Raw genomic sequence first — 24,420 nt, 5'->3', positions numbered from 1 at the left:
TACCACTTACTTTTCCAAACTTCTATTGCCCCGTCCCAACTTTTTTTAGATGCGTTGCTGTCATTAAAGGGAATTTGTCACCTGTTTTTACCATTTTAAGCTGGCACCATCGCTATGTTTACCAAAGTACCTTATTTCCAGCAGTCTTCTTTTTACTTTATTTCGTTTTGTAGTTTTGATATAAAAGCGCTTTTTATGTTATGCTAATGAGGCTCCAAGGTGCCCAGAGGGGCGTTTTTTTCACTCTCCGGTGCCCAGTGACGCCCCCCTGCAGTGCCAAAGAACGCCTCCTGATCCTCAAATAACCTCCCACAGCCCCGGCAAACGGTTCCACCTCCTCCCCACGTCATAGTCTACCTTATAGAAATGCCCCGTCCTTCTTCCTGTCTGCGGCCAGAAAACTCGCGCAGGCGCAGTACCGCCTGCGGCCTGCGCGATCATCAACGTCCTGAGGGCAACAGCGCTCAGGTTACATCACTGGTCTCGGCGCATGCCCAGTGAGACTTTTGAGGCTGTTGCCCTCAGGAGGTTGATGATCGCGCAGGCGCACGCCGCAGGCGGTACTGCGCCTGTGCGAGTTTTCTGGCCGCAGACAGGAAGAAGGACGGGGAATTTCTATAAAGGTAGATTATGACGTGCGGAGGGGGCGGAACCGTTTGCCGGGGCTGTGGGAGGTTATTTGATGATCAGGAGGCGTTCTTTGGCACTGCAGGGGGGCGTCACTGGGCACCGGAGAGTGAAAAAAACGCCCCTCTGGGCACCTGAAATGGAAAAATGTCTCACTTTCAACATCTGATATCTGTTCTATCATCTATTGTTAATAAAATATGGGTCTGAGATTTACAAATCATTGCATTCTGTTTTCATCTACATTTATTTACATTTTACACAGCAGCCCAACTTTTTTGGAATTAGAGTTGTAATAAAACAAGTCACATACTTCTACTACAGCTTTTCGAAAGAGTCAAACGCTTTGGAGATCTACATCCTGCATGTCAATAGCCTACTAGAAAAATGAAGTAGACCAGCTTCATCTCCTAGAGAAGTGTTCCCCAACTCCAGTCCTCCGGGACCACCTGCCGGTCATGTTTTCAGGATTTCCTTAGTATTAAAGAGGACCTTTCACTATTTTTTAAATTAAAAACTAACTATATCAGTGGGCAGAGCGGCGCTGCGATTGGCCAGCGCTGCAGCAAGGGATAACCCTAATACAAAAACTCTGCCCAGTACAACAGAAGGAGCTGCAGACACCGAAGCCTATACCGGGCGAACGGAGCGGCGCCCAGACATACTAGTAAGTGCAGGGGGACCCCTGGGCGCCGCTCTGCCCACTTATATAGTTAGTTTTTTGTTTTTAAAATAGTGAAAGGTCCTCTTTAAGCAGGTGATATAATTAGTGTCAATGCATCAGGGCTTACCACAGGTATTCATTTTGTGGGTCATTCTCAAATCATGACTGGTAGGTGGGTCCTGAGGACTGCAGTTGAGGAACAATGGTCTAGAGGAACTGCCAAGTTTAAACCAACACAACTTATTTCAACATAGATGGAAACTAAGGCAAATGTTTCAAAACCTCTTGACATACTTATCAGCATTATCCACCTTTTACGAAGAAATTCAGCTGAATTTTTTTTTTCCTAGCTTCAGAAATATTTACATAATTTGGTAGTACATAACTTCCGTCGAACACCCACCCCTACATCAAATTCCAGCAGTTAGCTGAATGAAAGTTGGTCGATTGGTACATAGCTAGCTTTAGATAAGCTATTAATGTATGATCAGTGGAGGTCTAACTTTTGAGTTTTCCTGTAGTGTGCAAGCATGGCCACCACTGATGGATTGCAGGGTGGTCGTAGCCATAGAGACGAGCAGTGTATAATGTGATGGAAAAGTGAATCAAGCCTGCAAAGGAAGCAATATAGACAATCACAATACATTAGTAAGTGCCTTGTATTAACCGTCTCTACTTGATAAATGCCACTTGCTGAAGTGAGACAATCCCTTTAAGATTTACGGAAACTAGCTAATATGATATTAAATATGCTACAGCTTTGTCAATTCTGTCATATGAATACCTAAGGTATTATATACAGTATATTAACCATTGCTCTGAGCACCATATCTACAACATTACATATACAATTAAATGTCCAAATGAGAAAATGTATGCTGGATGACAATAGTAAGTGTATGAATCAGCCATGTGTACGTTGACTTGACTGTTACACCCTATTGACAAATGTAACGTCAACCTCTCCTCCTTACACACAGTCTATCAAAAGTGACACTGGATGAAGTATATTGCTCAGTATGAAATGTCTCAACTGCATTCCCACTGCATTGTACTAGTCGCACTGTACTGACCTCTGCTTCACTTCACCCACATTAATCAATCATCCTCCTGTCAGAAATTTCAACCAAGCTGTCCTCTTATGATGAAGAATAATGGGGTGGAGTCCGGACCTGAATAATCCCTGAGGCTGCGATCACTCAGAGCTGATCACTCTTTTATACTGTAATTCCGGATTAATCCCAGGTAATCTTACCACTTTACAATCTGAACAATTTCTCCCTTATCAGTACATAGGAGGATTTTATCTCCTACGGTGAGGAAATAAGAATATCTGCCAGGCTAAACAGCAGATGACCCTTGTTACACTGCACACAATGTGGGCTTTCACTTATCAGGCTCGCTTTGTGGCTATGTTACAAAGTGTCAATTATCTTACCTAGAACGTTTAAATGGAATACGCAGCCTTATTGCTGGCCATGTTTACACCATGTTTTGCGTTTCATCAAGGAAGCAATTTTGTTATTTTTTTAAGCAATTTACCAAATTTAAAGGGCATGCCCAACTTTAAATACTTCATACCTTTTAGTGTTCATTTATTAAAGTTAATTTTGAGATACAATATATAATTGAGCAACTTTGCAGATATATTGCATTCGTTATTTGTACTGATCATTAGTTACAGCTTGTATTAGATCTAAGAACTGGAATCACACGTCTGTTGGTTGCTATTGGAAACAGTCAGCAAGCTCGCTGTCAGACACACCCCTAACACCTTAGCAGAGCTCCAATACTGTAGTGGGGGCTGTTAGTTTGTTTCCTGCCACTGTACAATGCCTGTAATAAAGATGACACTTTTAAAATACTACAATCACCAGGGAAAAACCTGTGTTCAGACACTGAGTAAGCAAGGTATGCTGGGGGATTTCAGCTCTGAAGCCATCAGAATTGTCAGGTTACTCTGGAGTATAATACAAGATGTAACTCAAGATCAGTGCAAGATAAGTGATGCTATAGATTTACTAAGTGACTCTACATTTTCTAAATGTACAGAATTTATACAACTGCCAAATGGTGCTCAATTTTAGACATAACTTAAAGGGCTTCTCTGGGCTTTACAAACCTGTAGAAGAAAGACGGTTTAGTTAATACTTAACCCTCGTTATTCTGCTGTCTCCGCCGCACTAATAGGAGCTGCAAGCTCCTCCACTCAGATCCGACCGGATGTGTTCCCGTCTCTTCCTGTTCAGCTGCACTTATCATTATGCAGCTAAACAAAAGGGGAAGAGAAGACATCTGGTCAGGACCTGAGCGGCAAGAGGAACAGATTAAAGGGGTTATCCCGTGACTAATGTAAAAAATGAAAATCAGACATCATATAGTACATGATAATCTCTTTCTAACAAAGCTAGAGCCGGCCCTGTACCTCACATGGATCCAGAGATTTCCCCATTCATTGCTCTGCTAGATTTATATCAAGCTGACAGCTCAAGGGGAGTGTCTTTTCTGCTGCAGCTAAGGGGACGTGTCCATGCTCTCCCTATCACAGTTCAGGAGGCGTGTCCATGCTCCACCTATCACAGATCAGGAGGCGTGTCCATGCTCTCCCCTATCACAGCTCAGGACACAGTTGAAGGATGAAACTGAGCATGTGCGGCCTTTTCAGTGAGCAGGACAAAGAAATAAGATAAAAAAAACAGAAGGTGGCGCTATACAGATACAATTTATTGACCAACTCAGTGGCAATGCTAAATTTCTAGTTACATGCAATTACAAAAGATTTCAGGTCGTCCAGGTGCTGGTTGGAAAACTGTAGAATATTTTTCATGGGACAACCCTTTTAAGTATTAACTAAAATGTCTTTTTTCAACAGGTTAGAAGAAAGCATGGATTTTAAAAAGCCAGATGAACCCCTTTAATTGAACAGAACCTGTCACCATGAAAATAGAGTGCAATCTGCAGGCCACATGATGTAAAGCAGGGGGAACTGAGTACATTGATATATAGTTTTATGGGAAAAGATTCAGTAAAACTGAGATACAAAGTACATTTTCAAAAGTATAAAAAGTGCCCTTTAGCTCAATGTCTGTGCCCAAACTCACCGTGTTTTTACCACATCCAGCGGGTGCATCAGACAAATTTCCACCAAGCCTGTCAGAGATAAACAGAGATAAAGTGATCAGACACTGTCAATAGCTGCTTTCTGTTGCATGGAATACAAAAATAAATGCACTGATCTGATAATTAAAAAACTAGACAACTTACACAACGATATAATAAAAGCAGCTCTCTCTATAGGATTCTTTATTTTTATATTATTGTTTATTTATTTTGTTACTATACGAAACAATAATAGGGCTTCAGACCCTTGGAAGAAAGCAGAATGCTTATAAAAAGTACATAAAATACTCAAAGGGGGTACGCAGACCCCGACAATATCAAGTACAATAGCACAAAAACTTTAAACAATGGGATATCACCACGGCCATCCTCAGGCCGAGCACCATTAACAATTATGCCATTAGGTAATCAGAATGAAGAACAGAGCTATATATTAGCAGTACTAAAGGTGAAACGCTGCTAGGCCTATACTCAGAGTTCAGTTATTAGTTCTTTACATATCCTGTAACCGCAACCTCCCTAGTCTACCCTTCAACTGTTCAGTAAAATACAATTCTGTTAATGTGAAAGGCTGTATAATACTACTAATTTCATCGTCTGACATGTACTTTACAATAAAACATCTCAATTTTTGAAACAATTTATGCGTGAACTTATCTCTAACATTAACGATCGTTATTCTTTCAAGGTGTAACAGGTTTTTAAGTTGCGACTGAACAACAGATATCGATGGTATTTTCGAGCATTAACCATTGTTGTAAAATAAGTCGCTTACCACCATACAAATTGAATGGAACAACAGAGGGGGGCTCCTTCCCCCATTCACTTCTTCATAGTGAAACAAATACAGCAATGGAGTTAATGGTATCCTCCTTCCCCAGATTTCATAAACCATATCACCCACACTAGACCATAGTTGTTAAAGTATAACTGTCATCTTTTTTTTTTGGATCGTGGTGATTAAGGATCTCCTTGGTGGCCCTATTTCAACTTTTCACTGTGTATTCAATTACCCCTTAATTCCACAGTTTTGTTCCCTCTACTGCCTATTTTTACCTGTGCTTAAAATGAGGTTGCTATGCAGGGTCCGTCTGTGTGTTGAAGGATGGAGGACGCAGAAGCAGGCAGCGTGCAAGGTCAGATTACTGACAGCCAGGGACTGTAAGTAAATGATTAAAGCCAGGTCCTCCCCAGCAGCTGATAACAGTGCCTGGGCTGTGTGTACTTCTCCCTGTCCCTGCGCTTGGCAGATGCTCCCTCACTCAGCAGAGCTGGAGAATGCAGAGTGGAAGCAGCGCACAACAGGGAAGGGAGATCTGCCGTCTTCTCAGTGTATAAATGAAAGCAACATGTGGTAAGAGGACCCCTTTGTGCTGCAGGAGATTAACCCTTTAGGGGGGCAGGCCTCTGGTTACTGACACTTTTGGGGGGCTATTGTTACTGGCTAGTGAGGGCAGGTGGGATTAGCCTCAGGGTGAGGGCAGTGGAGGCCATCTTAACTGAATAGTGAAATTGCAGTTTTATGCAGACTGTTTGCTAAGGGCTGAATCTTATTAAATATGGGGTAAGTCAGTCTAATAGTAACTGATTCTGAAATATCATCTTATTAGTAACTACATATATGAAAATTGAAATTAGGGTCTAAGTGTGACAGCTATCCTTTAACGTTTAGAACATGATCATAGACCGTGAAAAAGGTCAGTGTATCTGTGGCCACATTTAGGGCAATTTGTAATTCTTTCCGGTCTAAGCGGGTGAGGAGTTATATCAAATCCATAAATTGCTTTGTGCATGATCCATAGTTGTGAATCTCTCCATACCTCATTGACCATATGTTTCCGCACTTTCAACCATCCCTTCAAGATTGCCTGGGAAACATTTTCTACTTCCAATTGCTTTTTCCACTGGGTAAAATCTCCCATTTTGTTGAATTGTGAGTCTTCCCTCAGTAAAGATGGGAAACGGAAGTTCTGCCACCACCTAAACCCAGGATCTTATCTAGGACGTTCTGTCTAATTTCTTTGTGTACCAAAACTAGATTGGAGTGGATGGCCGCCTTCACATGTGCACACTGGATCGTTTGAAATGCATTTAAAAGAGTATTTCTCTATAATTTTGTTCTTTTGCAACCATCTCGGTTCAGAGGTGTGTAGCAAATGTTTAACCTGCGTGATCCCGATACTCTTTCACTCCCTAAATAGACTATAGATAAGATGCCTTTATTGTCACTGTACAATACAATGTAATACAATGTACAATACAATGAAATGTTGTTTGGAGCAATCCTAGATGCCGTGGACAGAGGAACAAGAACTAACATTTAAACTAAAGCATTACACAAAAAAAAAAAAAAAAACAATTGGTGTGTCCTAAAGGAAACTTAGGGTTATCCCATAAAGGGAGATGCTTAGATATCCTAAAAGACAACCAATAATTCCTTCTCAAAATTCGCCACGTTGCTATAGTGTCTTTGAAAAGGATAGATGATTTTGTTTGAACAGGGATGCAGGACAGCCTAGCGTGAAGCAGGGCCGTTACCGACCACGGAGCACAGAACTGACTCTCTAAAGATAGTGCAGAATAGTAACTGGTTACGTTTATCCAGTCTGCTATATGCCTGGCCATACACACTAGGTTGTACCTCCTTACATCAGGGAATGCTATACCTCCTAATTCCGTAGGATACAACTTCTGGAGGCCTATCCTAGGACGTTTACCATGCCAGAGAAACGTAGTAAAGGCTGCTCTTAATTTGTTCATATCCTCATGTTTTAAGAGCAGGGGGATTGTTTGCAGCGGATATAGTAACTTGGACATTAACATGATTTTTAGCAAATTATTACGACCCATTAATGATAAAGGGAGATTATGCCAGTGTTGCAGTTCCCTAATGATCTTGGTAATTAAGAGGGAAAAATTCAATCTATAAATGGATTCCATACTTCTACCTATTTTAATTCTTAAATAAGCAATAAAGGTTTTGGCGATTGGTATCCCTTCCACTGTATCCCTCAGATTTCTATTTGTGTTACCATACAAAAGAAGAATTTCACTCTTGGCGCTGTTCACTTTGAGACCCGAACACGAGCCGAAATTCGACAAGGTTTGAAGGACTTTAGGCCGATCTGATATAGGATCGTCCATAAATAACTGCCATCCCTGCCGTGTTCCCCTCTGCATTGTGAACCTGGGGGACATAAAACTGGCCATATAGACTCTAGCTGTTGGATTAGAATAGATCTCTGCCAAAATAGAACGAAAGCTACCTCTAAAGCCCATGGCGTCTAAAACTTGATTAAGCCAGCGCCAACTGATGCTATCAAACGCTTTTTCCGTGTCAATCGTAAAAATAGCTGGGCTTTTCATTATATTTTAAAGTTTGCTACCGACCTCCCTTTGATAAATCCCACTTGCAATGTCAAGATTAGTGAGGGAAGGATATCTGCCACTCTATTCGCCAGAATCTTAGAATGCAATTTCATGTCCTGATTGATAAGGGAAATAGGCCTACATGAATAAGGGTCCTCTGGGTCCTTGCCCTTCTTGTGTATGAGAGTTATTAGTGGTGTAATTATATGATCACGTATATTCTGTCCTTCTGTAGTAGAAGAATAAGAGTGCACAGGGCCTAAAAATAAGCAGACGTATAACCGTCCGGACCTGGAGCTTTGCCCGAGGAGAACGATTTTATGGTAGACCATATCTCTGTTGCTGTGATTGGTGCATTTAGCATATTCAATTGTTCCTCTGAGACTTTCGGCAGAGATAAGGTCTCCTTTTCCTGACTCCAATTCCTCCTCCCTACTTTCATAAAATCTAGCAAAATAATCGCCCAGAAGATCGGTAATTTGCTTGGGACTGTGCACTCTTGTGCCATCGCATCTACAAAGACTGTGAATGAGAGTCATTCGCCTCTTCCCCTTTGCCAAAGATGCTAACAATTTTCCTGATTTATGCCCGAATTTATGTAAGTCAATGTCTAGTTTAGTTTTTTTTTGAATCTTTCATGTTTATCCGCCTACCAGTCAAAATCCTTCTGAGCCAGGACCCACTTCTCTTTATTTTCGGGGGTTCTATCTAGTGTGTAATTTTAATACGCCCATCTCAAGGACTAACTAGCTGTCTGAAAACGATCCAGTGCTATTTTTTTTTTTATAGATGACACATAAGCTATCAAACGGCCCCTTAAAGAGGACCTTTCACTCATATACAAACTAAAAACTAACTCTATCTGTGGGCAGAGCGGCGCCCAGGGGTCCCCCTGCACTTACTAGTATGCCTGGGCGCCGCTCCGTTCGCCCGGTATATGCTCCGGTGTCTCAGCTCCGTCTGTTGTATTGGACTGATTTTTTGTAGGAGGCGTGTCCCTTGCTGCAGCACTGGCCAATCGCAGCGCACAGCTCATAGCCAGTCTATGAGCCGTGTGCTGCGATTGGCCAGCACTGCAGCAAGGGACACGCCTCCTACAAAAAATCAGTCCAATACAACAGACGGAGCTGAGACACCGGAGCCTATACCAGGCGAACAGAGCGGTGCCCAGGCATACTAGTAAGTGCAGGGGGACCCCAGGGCGCCGCTCTGCCCACAGATAGAGTTAGTTTTTAGTTTGTATATGAGTGAAAGGTCCTCTTTAAGACCGCCTTCCCAGCTTCCCAAAATAGCGTCGGTGAATGAAAATGTTCCAGGTTGTCATTGAAATATTCCATACACCAGCCTTGTAATAGTTTCCAAAAATTCTCATTTAACAGGAGAAAGTTTGGGAACCTCCAAATATAATCCTGTCCTCTAAGATATTGGTCCGTCAGGTCCAAAAGCACAGGGGCATGATCTGAAGTCACTAGATCCTCAATAGTTACCTAGACACCTTCCCCAGAATTCCTGGAGAAAGAAACAAGTAGTCTATTTTCGACCAACTGTCGTGCACATGGGAGTAATGTGTAAACTCTCTGCCCTGCGGGTGCTGAAGTCTCCAACTATCCTTTAAACCAGAAGATTCAACAAAATTTGGTAGGGTCCATACTTGTTTATTAATGCTATCATTCCTTCTATCCTCATGAGCATTCATCACTAGGTTAAAGTTGCCCCTACTATATTGAAAGGATGAGGGTCACTTGATATCTTACAGCCAACCCCGTCTAAGAAACCTTTTTGATCCTTATTAGGAGCGTAAATATTATAAATGCTGTAATCTCCAAAGGGACCTGATAAATGGATATGCAACATTCTGCCCTCAGTATCGGAGTCTGTAACGTGGATCATGTGAGGGAGATGACGCCCTATTAGAATTAATACTCCCGACTTCTTTCCCACTGCTTCTGAGCCGTATACAGCCGCCACCCAGAGCTTCTTCATTCTATGAAAATCTTCCTTCGTAAGATGAGTCTCCTGCAGTAGCACCACATCGGTTTTCAGCCGTTTGAGATGGCTTAAGATTTTCATACGCTTTTTGGGGGAGCGTAGCCCCTTCACATTCCAAGAAATGACTTTCATAAACCACCACTGCAGGAAGACCCATAGCCCATGTTGATCTGCCAGCAATAGAAGGAGAAATGAAGAAACTCTTCTACTAAGGGGATGCCTCCCAGCGCAGCATCTCCTTAATCTCAGCAAATACCCAATGAGCCTACCTCTAAGATGTATGGTGAATTTCCCAGCAAACTGAAAAAAAACTGTGTTAAAAAAATATTAAGAAAATCAACCTGAATAAACACATTATTCTAACTACTTTGTAATGTGACTTTTCCTTTTTTCTGGTATACACGGTGCTGTCTCACCGCTAGTTGAACTATATATTCAGGAGTCCTCCATGACCCATTTCAAATGATGCATAAGAGCGTCCACTCTTCTCATGGGGTCGTGTGTTGCTATCCGAAGACCTGTGTTCTCTCGGAGAACCCCGGGTAGCCGAGGCAGAATCTGGTGGCACACGATTCCAGTGGTGGTGAAGAACTACCGAGTCTACCACGTTGTGATGTTATTTCTTCATCGTGGCAATGTAGGTAACTATCAGCTCTCTTAGGGTCAGTAAATTGACGCTTAATGCCATCACTTTGTTTTATTTTAAGAGTTGCTGGGTACATCAGTTGAAATTTTATCCCATTTCTGTGCAGTCCAGAACATACAATACTAAAGGCTCTGCGTTTCTGCGTGGTTTCCGTCGAGTAATCAGCAAATACAAGTGCTTTGTTACCACGTATGAACAACGGCTCACGTCTTAGCCTATAAGCCCTCAGAATGTCCTCCTTCTCTGAGTAATCTAGATATTTGCAAATGACCTAGCGGGGGTCTCTGGTTTGTTGTCATAGAGGATGGTGCCATGGGCTTTCTCTGGGGCCCCACACGATGCGCTCTCTCAACTTTCCGCTTCCCACCAAGGCCAAGGACCTGGGGTAGATCGATTTTAAATAAGCATTGCAAATCTTGCGGTGGCACTGATTCTGGTATCCCAACCAGTCTTAACTCCTCCTGGACCTATTTTCCAGGTCTTCTACTATCTCCTGCAAACGGTTGGCCAACTGAAATAAGTCCTTGTGCTTAGCTGCTGCATCTGGAGAATCTTCCTCTACACACGCCACCCTCTGTTCGATTTCAACAAATTTATGGTCGTGCAGCGCCACCTCCTCCTGCAGCTTATTTAGCGCCGCTTGAATCGTGGAGGACAAGGAGGCAATGAGATCAGGAGCAAGCTGTTTGGCTACCTCAATAGCTAGTTGTTTTATATCGATACTGCTCCGCACTGAATCAAACATATCTGCCTGGGTATTTACCAGCAAGTTGTCCAGCTCTCTCTGGTCTTCTTTAAGCGCCGCCAATGAAGGGGTCAGCGCCATTTTGGAGAGTCCGTAGTCTTTCTCAGGAGCTGTTTTGCTGGAGGATTTGGATCTGTGCCCGCTCCAGAGCAAATACCGCTCCATACGCCTCACAGAATCTGTAAGTATGATCCTTTACTCTTGTGAACACAAGAGGAGTTAGCGGAGCGGGTCTGTTTTATCAAGCGGTGAGGAGCCGAGCCTGCCGCATCATCACATACCAGCATCAGAACCGGAAGTCTCTATAGGATACTTATATAAATGGGTAAACATTAGGGCAAGTCTATCCATTTGAAAGGTGAGGTATCTCGCTGCCTAGACTCTCTGCAATCACCTGTTATCACTTGGGGAAGTAGCCACATAGACATCACTTTGCAGGAACTCTAAAATATATGCACAAATCTAATGAATACCCAAGCAACTTCTAAGTTGATCTACTCCTCTCTTTCGATCCTATATTATCTCATATTATAATTAATATTGACAAATAAATAAAGATGTCTTCTCTATGTGTTGTACCAGATCAGCCATGTCCTCTCCTTCTCCTCACTGTCCTGTGTCTGGCTGTAAGATAGCTGACTGCAGCAGGAGCCTCCCTGTAGTGTACCGTTTCCAACAGGACACAGATTATTAAAAGAGGTTACACAGGAATAGAAAAAGATGGCTGCTTTTTTTCTCTCCAGAAATGGGACCAAGCCAATCCACAGGTTGTGTGTGGTATTGCAGCTCACCTTCACTGAAATGAGTGGGTTTGAGCTGCAATACCACACACAACCGATGGACAGGAGTGGCCATGCTTTGGAATATAAAGTGGCCATGTTTTTCGAATCTGGTAAACCCCTTTAAGTCCTGCCCCTTGCCTTTTCAGACAGTCTATAAATGAAGATAAAACAGATAAGGAAATTAACGGCTTTGTTCTCCAGGATGTTTTATAGACTGCTTGTTTCAGGAATTTGTAGAAAATGCTGCAGAGTGACAAGCCGTGGGCAAGATTATCTACAGTTTACCTCTATCATTTCATTTGAGGTTTAATCTTCCTTTAAGCAATACACAGCACTCACACAGTTACCAACAATCCAGGCAAATTCGTCTTGCTCTGACTCAAAAATGGGCAACTTGCCCAAAGAGGTTATCCTAGAAATAATGTTGATGACCTATCCTCAGGAGAGGTAATCAATATTAGATTTACGGGGGTCCAAACCCGGGATTAGCTACTGAGAGAGGCCAGGCGCTCCATGTGACATAACCGTATATTGGTCACATGGCCTAGTTGCAGCTCAGCCCCCAATGAACTAAATGGGGTCGAATTGCAATACCAAGCACAGCCACTATACAACAATGGACGGCGCTGTGCTTGGTGAACTGTTTGGAACTGGCTGTGCTCATCAGAGCTCCAGTGAGTGCAGTGGCTGCCTGGAACAGTTGATTGGCCCGGGGGCCGGGACTCGGACCCTCGCCGATGTGATAATGATGACCTATAGGTCATCATTATCATTTCCAGGAAAACCCGGTACGTCATGTGTAGTTCCGATCACCGCCGCCCGGTGGGCGGTGATCGGAACAAGGTGCCTGCTCAAATCATTGAGCAGGCACTCTGGGACAATGCACAGGGGGGTCCCGTGACACCCCCGTGTCGGCGATTGCCGCAAACTGCAGGTCAATTCAGACCTGCGGTTTGCGGCTTTTACGGGAGTTGCAGCGGGCGTTCGGCGGTGCCATCGGGTCCCCGTGCTGCTGTAAGAGGGACCCCATGGCATGGAAGGCAGCGCAATGCCTTCCTTAGGCATCGGCGCTGCCTTCCGGTGACGAGCCTATGAGATCCAGCCCCCTGGATCTCACAGGCAGGAAGCTGTATGAGTAATACACACTGTAGTACTCATACAGCCAATGCATTCCATTACAGAAGTATCGACCGGCTCTATAAACATATCACATGACCTAACCCTCCGATGAACACCGTAAAAAATAAAAATGTGCTAAATAAACTAAATTTTTGTCACAAAAAGTACAACAGCAAGCGATCAAAAAGGCGTATTCCCACCAAAATAGCACCAATCTAATTGTCACCTCATCCCGCAAAAAATGAGCCCCTACCGGAGATAATCGCACAAAAAAAAAAAAAAAAGATGGCTCAGAATATGGAGACACTAAAACATTTTTTTTTGTGTTAAAAAAGCTGTTATTGTGTAAAACTAAGTAAATTACTAAGTAAAATTAAAAAAGTATACATATTAGGTATCGCCACATCAATATTAAACTGCTCTTTAAAAATATCACATGAACTAACCCCTCAGGTGAACACCATTAAAAAAAATTTGACCCTACCAAAGATAATTGCCCAAAAACTGAGAAAACTATGGCTCTCAAAATATGGAGACACTAAAACATGATTTTTTTTGTTTCAAAAATGATATTATTGTGTAAAACTTACATAAATAAAAAAAGTATACATATTAGGTATCGCCGCATCCGTAATAACCTGCACTATAAAAATATCACATGACCTAACCCCTCAGATGAACACCGTAAACAAAAAAAGTGTAAAAATACCACATGATCTAACCTGTCAGATGAATGTTGTAAATAACAAAAAATAAAAACGGTGCCAAAACAGCTATTTCTTGTTACTTTGCCTCACAAAAAGTGTAATTTAGAGCAACCAAAAATCATATGTACCCTAAAATAGTACCAACCAAACTGCCACCCTATCCAGTAGTTTCTAAAATGGGGTCACTTTTTTTTGGAGTTTCTACTCTAGGGGTGCATCAGGGGGGCTTGAAATGGGACATAGTGTCAAAAAAACCAGTCCATCAAAATCAGCCTTCCAAAAACCGTATGGCATTCTTTTCCTTCTGTGCCCTGCCGTGTGCCCGTACAGCAGTTTACGACCACATATGGGGTGTTTCTGTAAACTACAGAATCAGAGCCATAAATATTGAGTTTTGTTTGGCTGTTAAACCTTGCTTTGTAACTGGAAAAAAAAAAAATTATGGAAAATCTGCCAAAAAAGTGAAATTGTGAAATTGTATCTCTATTTTCCATTAATTCTTGTGGAACACCTAAAGGGTTAACAAAGTTTGTAAAATCAGTTTTAAATACCTTGAGAGGTGTAGTTTCAAAAATGGGGTCACTTTTTTGGGTGGTTTCTATTATGTAAGCCTCACAAAGTGACTTCAGACCTGAACTGGTCCTTAAAAAGTGCTTTTTTTGTAAATTTCTGAGAAATTTCAAGATTTGCTTCTAAACTTCTAAGCCTTGTAACATCCCCAAAAATAAAATGGCATTCACAAAATGATCCAAACATAAAGTAGACATATGGGGAATGTAAATTAATAACTATTTTTGGAGGTATTACTATCTATTATAAAAGTAGAGAAATTGAAACTTGGAAATTTGTTTACTCCATTTTACCGGTGTCATGAAGTACAATATGTGACGAAAAAACTATCTCAGAATGGCCTGGATAAGTCAAAGCGTTTTAAAGTTATCAGCACTTAAAGTGACACTGGTCAGATTTGCAAAAAATGGCCTGGTCCTTAAGGTGAAAATGAGCCCAGTCCCTAAGGGGTTAAATGCCCCAAGTTTTCAGACACAAAAATTGTTACATATGCACTCAACAAAATTAATAGGTTGTGTGTGTGTGTAATACACAACAATGTCATATTAGGCTACTTTCACACTAGCGTTCGATCGGATCCGTTCTGAACGGATCCGATCATAATAATGCAGACGGAGGCTCCGTTCAGAACGGATCCGTCTGCATTAAAATGGCAAAAAAACGCTAAGTGTGAAAATAGCCTCGGACGGATCCGTCCAGACTTTCAATGTAAAGTCAATGGGGGACGGATCCGCTTGAAGATTGAGCCATATTGTGGCATCTTCAAACGGATCCGTCCCCATTGACTTACATTGTAAGTCTGGACGGATCCGCACGCCTCCGCACGGCCAGGCGGACACCCGAACGCTGCAAGCAGCGTTCAGCTGTCCGCCTGTCCGTGCGGAGGCGAGCGGAGCGGAGGCTGAACGCCGCCAGACTGATGCAGTCTGAGCGGATCCGCTCCATTCAGACTGCATCAGGGCTGGACGGAGGCGTTCGGGTCCGCTCGTGAGCCCCTTCAAACGGAGCTCACGAGCGGACCGACGAACGCTAGTGTGAAAGCAGCCTTACTGAGAATATAATGTATGACTTATCCCTGATATCCAGTTGGTTGTATTGCGGTATTATATTACCCAGTATTGGCCATACAAAGTATTTACCTGCAGTGGTCACTGTCCTCAGTGGAGATCACACACACAAACTATTACTTTTACTTGGACATGTCTTCTGAAAATGTCTGGTTATATGACCAGCAATGAACACTTAAAGATCCAGGTCTTGTTTGGGTGAAAAATTATCCCTTAGACAAGTAAAACGTTGTCATTTAGAGGTAAGTCAGTGCAGACGACATTCTTTCCTCGGCAGTATCCCATTACATTAGTGATAACAACTGTTACTACTATAGGACAATACATCAAGAAATGATGACATGAAGGATCATTACATGTCAACGACAGAAAGTCCATCAAGTATCCAAGACAGCTAATGCGATTGTACACTTTTAAAAATCCCTTTCTATTACAAAGGCCCTCTGACATGGTGATCTCCGGCGATTAGATGTAATCTGTGGGAGAATCCAGCAACAAGTGCTCAATTCCCCTGCAGCTCCACCAAAGGAGACAGGAGGCATTGCAGCTTCTACTGTAATGCATGGAAATACACATTTTTGGGGCCATGCCAACAGTCTATCATTCAGTCTTGACCATTTGTTCAAATGTTCTTATAAACATAAAAAATCTTGAATCCTGTAAAAAGCAGATGCCACAATATTTTTTTAATCATTAAAGAGGGCCTTCATCTCTCCTGACATGTCTGTTCAGTTTAGGCTGGGTTCACACTTGAGCGTTGCGCAAACGCGCGTTTTACGCGCGTTTTTGTAATAGTAAACGCGCGTTTGTGTGATTCACTACAGTGTCCTATGGCCACAAACGCCCCAAAAGTCGCTCATGTACTTTTTGGAGCGTCAGGCGTTTTACAGCGCGATCGTACGCGCTGTAAAACGCCCAAGTGTGAACCATTCCCATAGGGAATCATTGGTTTCTCCTTGTTGAGCGTTTTACAGCGCGTAGGAACGCGCTGTAAAACGCTCAGGTGTGAACCCAGCCTTAGGGTCCATTCAGATGTCTAAGTGTTTTGCTATCTGAAAATTGCTGATCCGTAAAAAAAAAAAAGCATACGGGCGGTGTGCGTTCCACAGTTTGCCGACCCTGTGATAGAAATGCCTATTATTGTCCGTGATTGCGGGCAGGAATCGGACATGCTCTATCTTTTTTGCAAGGCCACGGAACACAACTACGGATGCGGACAGAACATGGTGTGCTGTCCGCATATTTTGCGGCACCATTGAAATGAATGGGTCCGCACCCGTACCACAAAATTGTGGAAAGGATGTGTACCCAGAACTACGGACGTGTAAATGGACCCTAACACTTCTATTCCCTATAACGCTGTTGGAACACTTTTCTCAGAACTATAGGTTGTGCTGTTCCTCTGTTATAATTGACAGCTAGGCGTTACCAGTTGTGGTTGTGTCCCCTGTCTAACCGACAATGAGTGTACAAGGCTGTGTAGGGTAACACTCAGTTGCAAATTTATTAATAAATGTATTCATTTAACAGCCTCATGATGTGGGCTTTAATCCCGGGTACCATACATGTACATCTGCCATGAGCAAGGGGAGTCCCGGGCTGAGGGCTGACAGCTGAGGGCCCAGAGGAGAAGACAGTAGCGGTTTAGTACTGCCTTCTCATCTGCTTGGTGCATAGCGCTCAATTAGCGCTATGAAGTGAAAAGAGGATGCAGTCATGCCGCTGTCCCCCAGAGGTCTTTTATTTACCTCTTAGGGGGCATATTATGTGCCAAAAATAAAGTTACATAAAAACATAATAAAACACAAATGAGATGAAAAATGAAAATGCCACACGCCAACTAAAGCCAACACTGTTGTCACCACAAAATAGAGAAGCCACTTTAGAAACTTATTTTTTGTCAGTTTGCATGATTTAAAAAAAACAAAAAACTATAGTTTGAAAACAAAAGTTTTCCAAAAATAAAACAAAAACAATCTAAAAAAATATATAATCAATAAAAAGCCGAGATGTGACAAAAAAAATGAAAAAATTATTTTGACAGCCCAACAAAAAGTTAGGACCGTTACACCACCATGTGCGCCAAATCACAAAAAAGTATCTGGTCATTAACCCTTTTACATTTCCCAGTACGCAGGTGTCAAAAACTCAATGAATTTACGTTTCTTTTCAATAAGGGAGTTTTCCGAGACTTTATAACTGATGAGCTATCCCAGGGATCAGCAACCTTCGGCACTTCAGCTGCTGTGAAACTACAACTCCCAGCATGCAAACTTACTTGGCTGTTCTTGTAACTTCCAGAGAAGTGAATGAAGCATTCTGGGAGTTGTAGTTTCAGAACAGCTGGAGTCCCGGAGGTTGCTGATCCCTGGCCTATCTTCTGGATAGTCTCACATATTCAAGTTGAGAGCAGCACAACAGCCCTCACAACACAGGAAAGCAGCTATTGATCCAAATCCGGTGTCCAGCAAACAACGCCAGCATCTCCAAAAGGTCTCTTTATTGCATCAAATCAGCGTGTAAAAAATCTGTGACCTTTCATCTACATCATGCTCGAAAAAGACAACTTTTGGAGATGCTGACATCTTGCTATTTTTTTTACTTATCCTCTGGATACGCCATCATATCTGATTGGTGGAGGAGGTCCAACACCCAGGACCCCCTGCCGATCAGCTGTCTGAAAGGCACCAGCACTCTAAGTAGCGCCGTGGCCTTCTCTCAGCTTTTCCTAGGCCATGTGACATCATGTTCATTGATCATGTGACCTAGGTGCAGCTCAGCTCCATAGACGTGAATGTGGGTGAGCGCGATACCAAGCACAGATGTTATACAATGGTAAGCAGGGAGAAGGCTGTGGCACTCACCGGAGCAATGGCTCCTTCTCAAACAGCTGATTGGTGGGGGTCCCAGGTACAGACCCCCACCAATCAGATACTGATGACCTAGCTTGAGGATAGGGCATCAGTTATAAAATCTTGGAAAACCCTTTTAAGCAGAAGCATTTTTTATTTAAAAAAAAATGTATATAAAAAAAAAAAAGTCCTCCACATCACCCAATTTATCTGACTTCTATATTGGAAAAAGTGGAAGAGGTCCTTCATAAATAGGGTGCTCATTCAGACAACTGGCATAAATACACATGAACACTTAAAGGGTTTCTACCACCAGAAATACTGTTATGTAGCTGACAGATATAGCGATGCGCCCATGTCAGCACTACATAACAGTGTGTTTCTAACGTTAGTCCCTGCAGCCGTTTTTGTAAAAAATGCACTTTTATTATATGCTAATGAGCCTCTAGGTGCTATGTGGGCGTAAAATCAGCACCTAGAGGCTCCGTCCACTCACCCTTTATCCCGCTTATCCCGTTCACTTCTGTCTTCGGCGCAGTGAGTGAAGGCCGCTCTCCTGATGCCGGCTTCCTCACTGTGACGTAGTCGGCGCAGGCGCAGTGAGGAATCCGGCACCAGGATCGCATCATTCACTCACTGCGCCTGCGCCGAAGACAGAAGTGAATGGTGCAGGCGCGGGATTTCGTCTGATGCAAGGAACAGTGACATCAATCAAGAGGAGCTGGGCGAGCAGAACAGGGGACCTAGGCGGGATAAAGGGTGAGTGGACGGAGCCTCTAGGTGCTGATTTTACGCCCACATAGCACCTAGAGGCTCATTAGCATATAATAAAAGTGAATTTTTTACAAAAACAGCTGCAGGGACTAACGTCAGAAACATACTGTTATGTAGTGCTGACATTAGCGCATCGCTATATATCAGTCAGCTACATAACAGTATTTCTGGTGGTAGAAACCCTTTAAAAGGGGTCGTCTCACTTCAGTAAATGGCATTTCTCACGTAGAAAAAGTTAATACAAGCCACTTACTAATGTATCGTTATTACCCATATTGCCTCCTTTGCAGGCTGGAATTATTTTCCCATCACATTATACACTGCTCGTTTCCATGGTTACAGACCACCCTGCAATCCATCAGTGGTGGTCGTTCTTGAACACTATAGGAGAAAGTGTCAGCCCCTATGGTGGCCGGGACCATGGGAGCGTACATAGTCTAGTGATTTTTCCTATATTGTGCAAGCACGACCACCACTGATGGATTGCAGGGTGGTCTGTAACCATGAAACGAGCAGTGTATAAGGTGATGGAAAAATGAATCCAGCCAGCAAAAGGAGGCAAAACGGATAATCACAATACATTAGTAAGTGCCTTGTATTTACTTTCTCTACATGATAAATGCCACTTGCCGAAGTGAGACAACCCCTTTAAAGCTCCCCATATAGCTCTAATTCACTACTTTCCATCACATATTACAAAACTGGTTCCCTGCATCCACCACTAGGGGGCACTCAATACAATGTATACAGTTACCACTGATTGACATGGAAACTGTAAACATCTCTTTACACTGTTGGGCCCCCGCCTCATCCTGGGCCCTAAAGCAGTCACATGGTCTGCCTCGATGGTAGGTTCACCACTGCCCAAAACTTCCAAAATGCCCGACAACAGTTGCAGATTTCTGTCAGTGGTTTATATGGAAGAGAAGCTAAACAAAATACTATTCATCCCTAGAAAAGCTCATCACATAAGAAAGTCACAAAAGTAAAGCATGATATGTAGGGCATGCTGGGACTTGTAGTTATACGTGAACATTACTGCTGTTTTTGTTTTCTGCGCATGCTTTATCAGGGCTGTTTTAGCTGCACCAGTAGCTAGGGGTCCGCAGAATTGACAGCATCCCCCACAGCCAGGTGAGCCTGCAGTGACAGATGCAAACAGGCAGCTTGTAATTAGCTGGATTTCCGCCAAACCAAATATTTCAGATCAGTTTCCTTAACAATCTGCTTTAATCATTTATTAATAGACTTTCTGGCTGGGATACAAAAGGTGAGGTTGAAATAACAGAAGAAGAATGCCAGCCAATAAATCATCGCAAGCCGGCAGTGCTGACACAGGGCTAACCTCTTCAAGTGCTGCTCGGGCCACAATCAGGGCATGATTCCATGCCAACCTGTCCGCCACTTCCTCCTGGCCTGACCGTGAAAAATTCATGGTCAGGACAGAAAATGCGGATGCAGTTAACAGGCACCAGACAACGTATAAGAAAACTGCATAAATGACTGCTGCATAATAAAATGTTCTCAGGAACAATCCCTTTCAGCACGGAAGCAGGCCACTCAACCTGCACGGCTATGGGGAATTTCAAGCTGCTCACTTAAAGGGGTTTGTGCCACGAAAATCATTCTGCAGTTTTCTAAGCAGCACCTGGATCTGAATACGTTTGTAATTGCATGCAATTAAAAATTTTGCATAGCCACTGAGTTATTCAATAAAATATATCTGTATAGCGCCACCTGCTGTTTGTTCTTTCTTTTATTTCTCTGTCTTCCTCAACAAGGTGGACGCACATGCTCCGTTACAGTCTTCAACTGCCTCCTGAGCTGTGATAGGGGAGAGATCTGCAGCAGACAGGGCATGCTCCTCAGCTGCCAGGTTGATATAAATTTAGCAGAACAACTGGAGGAATGAATGGAGAGATCTCTGGATCCATGTGAGGTCCAGGGCTGATTTTAGAAAGAGACTGGGATGTTTGCTATAATGTCAGATTTTTATTTTTACATTAGTGATGGGATAACCGCTTTACTAGAGTCCCCGTGAACTGTGAGGTTTGGTTGCAGGATCTGCATGTGGATTATCATTCATTTCTGGGATGCACCAGTTCTTGCTGTTGGAAACAATAGCTACCGGCAGTACAGATGTGTCTGGGGAAGTGTACATGTGGGCTGGCAATTAGAGGTAAACGGCATGTGGATCAGGCAGCTGAACAACACCATATACAGACACCCTAAAATAAAGGGTTGCTGATCACTAGAGCATGAGGGGCTCCTTCACTAACCAGAGCAGTTACAGTGCCTTAAAAAGTATTCATACCCCTTGAACTTTTCCACATTTTTTTCACGTTACACCCACAAACTTAAATGTATCTTATTGGGATTTTTGTGTGTTAGGCCAACACAAAGTAGCAAGTATGTGTGAAGTGAAAAGAAAATGATACATGGTTTTTGAAATTTTTGAATCAATAAAAATCTGGAAAGTGTAGCGTGCATTTGTATTCAGCCCCCCTGAGTCAATAATTTGTAGGACCACCTTTCGCTGCAATTACAGCTGTAAGTCTTTTGGGGTATGTCTCTACCAGCTTTGCACATCTAGAGGCTGAAATGTTTGCCCATTTGTCTGCAAAACAGATCAAGCCCAGTCAGGTTGGGTAGAGAGCATCTGTGAACATCAATTTTCAAGTCTTGTCATAAATTCTCAGTGGGATTTAGGTCTGGACTTTGACTGGGCCATGCTATGAAATTCTAAACCATTCCATTGTAGCTCTGGATGAATGTTTAGGGTCGTTGTCCTGCAGCCTCTACCAGGTTTTCCTTCAGTACTTCCCTGTATTTAGCTCCATCCATTTTCCCCATCAACTCTGACCAGATTCCCTGTCCCTGCTGAAGAAAAGCATTCCCACAGCATGATGCCGCCACTACCATGTCTCACGGTGGGGATGGTGTGTTTAACGTGATGTGCAGTTAGTTTTCTGCCACACATAGTATTTTGCATTTAGGCCAAAATGTCTCATCTGACCAGAGCACCTTCTTACACATGTTTGCTGTGTCCCCTACATGGCTTGTGGCAAACTGAACAGTGCTCCATGAAATGTTCAAAGCTTGGAATATTTTTTTTATAACCTAACCCTTTACACTTTTCCACAACTTTATCTGTGACCTGTCTGGTGTGTTCCTTGATTTTCATGATGCTGTTTGATCACTAATGTTCACTAACAAACCTCTGATACCTTCACAAAACAGGTGCAGTTACACAGAGAATACATTCACAGGTGGACTCTATTTACCAATCAGGTGACTTCTGAAGGCCATTACTCACGCTGGATTTTATTTAGGGGTATCATGCACGGCACACTTTTCAGATTTTTATATGTTAAAATTTTTGAAAACAATGTATCATTTTCTTTTTTCTTTCACACATACTTGCTACTTTGTGTTGGTCTATCACATAAAATCCCAATAAAATACATTTAGGTTTGTTGGTATAATGTGAAAAAATGGAAAAGTTAAACAGGTATGAATACTTTTTCAAGGCACTGTAGCAAACAGAGTGCCTACCATTTGAATGTGCATCATTTAATACCAACTGAAGCAGCGGTGATTGGTAGTTAATTGCTGGTGGTTTTAAGAGTTACCCAAAATAGACTCAACCCTAGGTATTACGTATCCTTTAGGTACATGGTGGCAATATATTCTGATGTGATCAGTCCATATCATCAGTGAGGCTTCTGGGGGATACTATATCTCCCTATGGAGAGCACCTAATCAACGTGAGAAGTCTTATAGGCCAGGCAATGCTCCTCTGGAATTCTGGTAAGAGAGTATACAAATCAGCTCTTAGTAAGCTCTGCCTCTCAGGCCACCAAACGTGAGGTAGCTATCCTATAAGTCAATGTTCGACATTTTAAGCAGGCCTGGAGAAATGACTTTGTTAATAACTAAGCTAGCACCTCATCTGCAGAGAGCTGTTTTAGCGTGATTGCCCCTCGTTAGTGCATATGACATAAGGAGATATAGCATCCCCTTAATCCTGACCTAGGCTTCTCACCCAGTGAAGCCAGTACTCTCCACTCTACACTGATGAAGGGCAATCACCTGAAATACATGTCTGCAGATAAGGTGCTGGCTTAGTTATAATCCGAGTCATGTCTCAAGGCCTGCTTAAAAGGTATTATTGACTAATAGGATAGCTACCTTACATCTGGTGGCATTGGAAGAAGAGCCTGCTAAGTTCTGATTTGCATACAATCTTACCAGTGAGGCTTGTCACAGTCTGGCTCTAATTGTTGGAGATAGGGTCCATGAGGTGTTGGCGTAAGAGCTTAGATTGTTTTGGTTGTTCCCCCCCCCCCCCCCTTTCAATTCCGTATAAGTGTGCTCTGTACAGATAATATATCAGGGGTGAATAGTCATTTATTTTATTTAGGAATTTATCACTCACATCAATCCCTGTCCCTATTGGGGCTCAGAATCTAAATTCCAAATCAACCTTTCTTAGAGTATGGAAGAAAACTGGAGAACCCAGAGGAAACCTGCTCAAAAATGGCTGAAAATACAAACTCCATGTAATTGTTGCTCCTGGTCATATTCGAACCCTGGACCCCAGCTGCAAGGCAAGAGTGCTAACTATTGAACCACCAAGCCGCTCCCAGTAATAGTTCTGTGAAACCTGTTGTGTGTGAATGGAGTTTTCATACACTTTGCTGTACTCTTCAGTAGTAACAAAGCTTACAGGATAATTTTCCATGGTAAAAAGTAAAATAAATTCATTTTCCTCCACCCCTCCCCCTAACACACACAAGCTGGCGCTCCTTTAGCTGTCAGCACTTCTGTCATTTCCTAGTAAAGGTCTCTTGATCGTATAGCTAAACAAGTAGGAGGACGGAACAAGCAATGCTTGCTGATGACTTTCCATGGCGGGATATAATCCTTAAATGTCAGGAATCAGCCACTGCCCTAGAAAAGTTCTCAGCAAAAACAATCTAAAAGTAGTGATACAAATACTGAATTCTACATTGATAAAACCACTATTAGTAACTAAGTAACATAGTTTATACGGCTGAAAAAAACATTTGTCCATCCAGTTCAGCCCGTTATCCTGCAAGTTGATCCAGAGGAAGGCAAAAAAAACATGAGGTGGGAGAAAATTTTCCACATTTTAGGGGGGAAAATTCCTTCCTGACCTCAATCAGGCAATCAGAATAACTCCCTGGATCAAAGAACCTTCTCCAGAAAGCTAAGAACTATAACCTGTAATATTTTTACACTACAGTAATACTTCCAAGCCTCTCTTGAACTCTTTTAGTGAGTTCACCATCACCACTTGTAACAACTGTAGGTAGGGACAGACAGGGACAGTGAGGCCTAAGGCTAGTACCCAGCCTGCTTTCCC

The 24,420-nt window shown here is 42.7% G+C and overlaps 1 protein-coding gene across 1 annotated transcript in view; it reads right to left on the bottom strand.

Moving 5' to 3' along the window:
• SLC25A21 (solute carrier family 25 member 21) overlaps positions 1-24,420 on the bottom strand; it is a 321,849-nt gene that overhangs the window by 136,666 nt on the left and 160,763 nt on the right. Inside the window, exon 5 of the mRNA XM_044272495.1 lies at positions 4,393-4,441. Coding sequence (XP_044128430.1) covers positions 4,393-4,421 — 29 coding nt within the window. The 5' untranslated portion in view covers positions 4,422-4,441. The remainder of the gene's footprint in view (positions 1-4,392; positions 4,442-24,420) is intronic.

Source organism: Bufo gargarizans, chromosome 11, assembly GCF_014858855.1.
Source record: "Bufo gargarizans isolate SCDJY-AF-19 chromosome 11, ASM1485885v1, whole genome shotgun sequence".
Classification (NCBI taxonomy): Eukaryota; Metazoa; Chordata; class Amphibia; order Anura; family Bufonidae; genus Bufo; species Bufo gargarizans.
Note: the sequence above shows the minus strand (reverse complement) of the source record. Positions and strands in the feature narration are given on the sequence as shown.